This window comes from Gastrolobium bilobum, unplaced genomic scaffold (genome assembly GCF_033153095.1).
Source record: "Gastrolobium bilobum isolate Gb01-03AN ecotype WA unplaced genomic scaffold, APGP_CSIRO_Gbil_v1 utg9887, whole genome shotgun sequence".
NCBI lineage: Eukaryota > Viridiplantae > Streptophyta > Magnoliopsida > Fabales > Fabaceae > Gastrolobium > Gastrolobium bilobum.
Window position 1 is genome coordinate 202,427 of NW_026899295.1, and position 3,054 is coordinate 205,480.

Genomic DNA, 3,054 nt, shown 5'->3' on the forward strand with positions numbered 1-3,054 from the left:
ATCTAAGGGTCGGAATTACTTCTATATATATATATATGTATGTATATATGTTTACTCACGTGATGGGTTGATTGGTTAAAGAACTCTGATTCGTTACCCAATTGCCAGCTGCACTCAACGCCCAATCATATGCTACGCGGGAAATGAGAATTATTGTCTCCTTCTCAAAGGTTTCGTTTATTTGAATATATATACACCTATACATAAATGTACATGCATATTAATATTATATATCAGTATGCCACATACGGATTCAATTTATGCATGGGTGCAGTTGACAGAGTCAGGTTCAATTTATATCCAAGTATAATGCTCCAATAGAAATAATTTGAATATAAATTAAAGTTTGATGGAGGGATATGGAGCATAGATGATGGGTGCATGGTCTTATAGATTACATATATATATATATGGAGTATAAAGTAGTATTTGGGAAATTGGAGCAACAGTTCCCAAGGAGTGGGAAATGAATTTCAGAGATATGGTTGAGTGAGTGAGTGAGTGTTTTCTTCAACATTCTCTACCACATCAAAAGGACAAAGACGGCATTCACCATTCACCATATCCCTCTAGCTCGTCGACGTCTCATTCATCCATTCATATATAAAAATCCGTATCTTGAAAAGCATATCAAAGGGCTTCCATTTTCAAGTTTAGGGATTGGAGGAATCTTTTTGCATTCCTCACTTCACTTTATTGATGAGCAAAAGTTTTGAAAGAGAGAGAGAGAGAGAGAGAGAGTCACAGAGGCCACCGAAAAGCATGGACACCTTATCATGAAAGCAAGAAAAAAACGACCCGATTTGACAGGCCAACACACACGCACATACACATACATCCAAGATCCATCCACACAGCCACAGGGTCTTGTCACACGCGCTCTTCCCACCCTATTCATAAACAAAATTAATATTACTGTGTACCGTGCTTGTCTCTGATTGTGCGTTTTGTTTTTTTCTATTTTAATAAGATGAGTTGCATTGCCTTTTAGTTTTTTTTTTATAGGAGTAAATTCCCAAGTCAACTGCATCTCATCATTTGGTCTTGGTTGTTGCAGGCAACACCTCATATCCCACTTTGTCCACTTTAAGTACTAGTGTTCGTTCATCCTCTTCTATATAATTACTCTTCTCCCTATCATCCACTTCACCATGGGAAGCATGAAGGTGCATCAGTTCGCACGTGGATTCTGGGAGCACGAACCCTCCCTCACGCTTGGGTGCAAGCGCTTACGCCCTCTTGCTCCCAAGCTTCCCAACACCTCCGACAACACCACTCCTTCTGTTCCTTTCGATCTCAAGAGCTTCATCAGACCAGAAAGTGGCCCCAGAAAACTCTTATCCTCTGACGATAATAAGAAAGATCCACCTTCACCCCAGGGCCAGGTCCTTATTATTATTATTGATCTCTTTTCTTTAATTAATTACTTCTCTCCATGCCATGCCCCCTCATCCATGCAGTGATATATAATTCACGTGGACATACCACATATATATATATATATATATATATACATTTCACATGCATTTAATTTAATGAATTGTTCATCAATTAATTGGTTAAAAAATTAAAACTAAAAAATGTACATTATTACAATTATGACACAGGTGGAAACGCATCCAGGAGGGACACGGTGGAATCCGACGCAAGAACAAATAGGCATACTGGAGATGCTATACAGAGGAGGGATGCGAACTCCAAATGCTCAACAGATAGAGCAGATCACAGCTCAGCTTAGCAAGTACGGTAAGATCGAAGGTAAAAACGTGTTCTATTGGTTTCAAAACCACAAAGCACGAGAGAGACAAAAGCAGAAGCGCAACACCCTTGGCCTTTCTCATAGTCCTCGAACTCCCACAATTCATAGTATAACTAATTTGGAAACGACAAGGGTATGTTCTAGACTAATTATTCTATATATGTTCTAGACTAATTGTCGTATACAACATCTGAAGGCTCAAGATTTTTGCAGGGGGAAGTAATAGAAAGAGAAGAGGAAGATAGTCCGTACAAGAAGTGTAGGAGATGGGGATTTGAGTGCTCGGAAGAACAAAGCGTGTTATCTTGTGAAGAGGAGGAGGAACATAGAACTCTGGAGCTATTTCCATTGCACCCTGAAGGAAGATGAAGGGGGGTTTGAACATTTATCCATCAATTTGCTTTGCTTTTGTTCCGAATCCCAGCTGATTTAATGAATGTGCTTTAATTTGCTTTACTTTTTCTTCTTTCTTTGTATTGGGAAAGAAGAAAGACAAAGTTGTCTCTGCTCTGTACTCTTCCACTTAATGCTATTAATTCCTGACTTTGGAACCAAACCAAAGCAATTTGTCACTCTCTTTTTTTTTTTTTGTTGATTTCAGCTCGATTGGTGTGACTTTGAAAACGATAGATTCTTTTGACTACATTAGCTTATAAATCGAAGCTTTTAGGTTAAAAGCAGAAGCTACGGACGCGGAAGTCCACGCACCTACTCCTTCTTCTTCGTCTTCTACTTCTTAAGCCTACCCTTTTACGTCTCTTAAGTTTTGAATTTGAAAAGCATAAGTGTCCTATAGCCGAAATCTTAAAAAATAATCATATTAGATACTCCACTCACCCGTCATAAATCAGACTTTCATAAAGTAAGGCACATCAAGTATCAAAGGGTACATGCATTTATTTATTCTTTCATCATTGACATGCAAATTCCTTTTTACAACATAGTGCCTCGTAGGGCCATGAGAACCACGACTTAGGAGGGAAAGGAGGATCAACAATTTGAAATATAAGAGTGCCCAACCTGCTTCTTCTCGTTTAATGTGTATGCATATTCAGAAAACATAATCACCATTACTGTATAGAAGAAAGAACAAAACAATTTTGTTCAGCCTACGTTAATAGATATATACACACACGCTATAGAACTACGGACGATGAAATGTTTGCATTAAACTGAACAATTGCCTATATAAATGGGAATTTGTTTGAAAATCTCTTCTAATTAGTTTCTTCTGTTATAAATTATGATTTGTGTAAAGTTTTGATGCTGGTGATATTATAATTTCATTATTTTAT

General features: G+C 37.7%; 1 protein-coding gene across 1 annotated transcript; it reads left to right on the forward strand.

The window, feature by feature from the left end:
• The first annotated feature begins 1,142 nt into the window (after window positions 1-1,142).
• LOC133289319 (WUSCHEL-related homeobox 4-like) lies at window positions 1,143-2,276 on the forward strand. Its single transcript, XM_061487235.1, has 3 exons — window positions 1,143-1,385; window positions 1,608-1,892; window positions 1,973-2,276. Exons 1-3 carry the CDS (start codon window positions 1,152-1,154, stop codon window positions 2,126-2,128), a joined length of 675 nt encoding a protein of 224 aa, XP_061343219.1. The 5' UTR covers window positions 1,143-1,151; the 3' UTR covers window positions 2,129-2,276.
• Window positions 2,277-3,054: the final 778 nt, after the last annotated feature.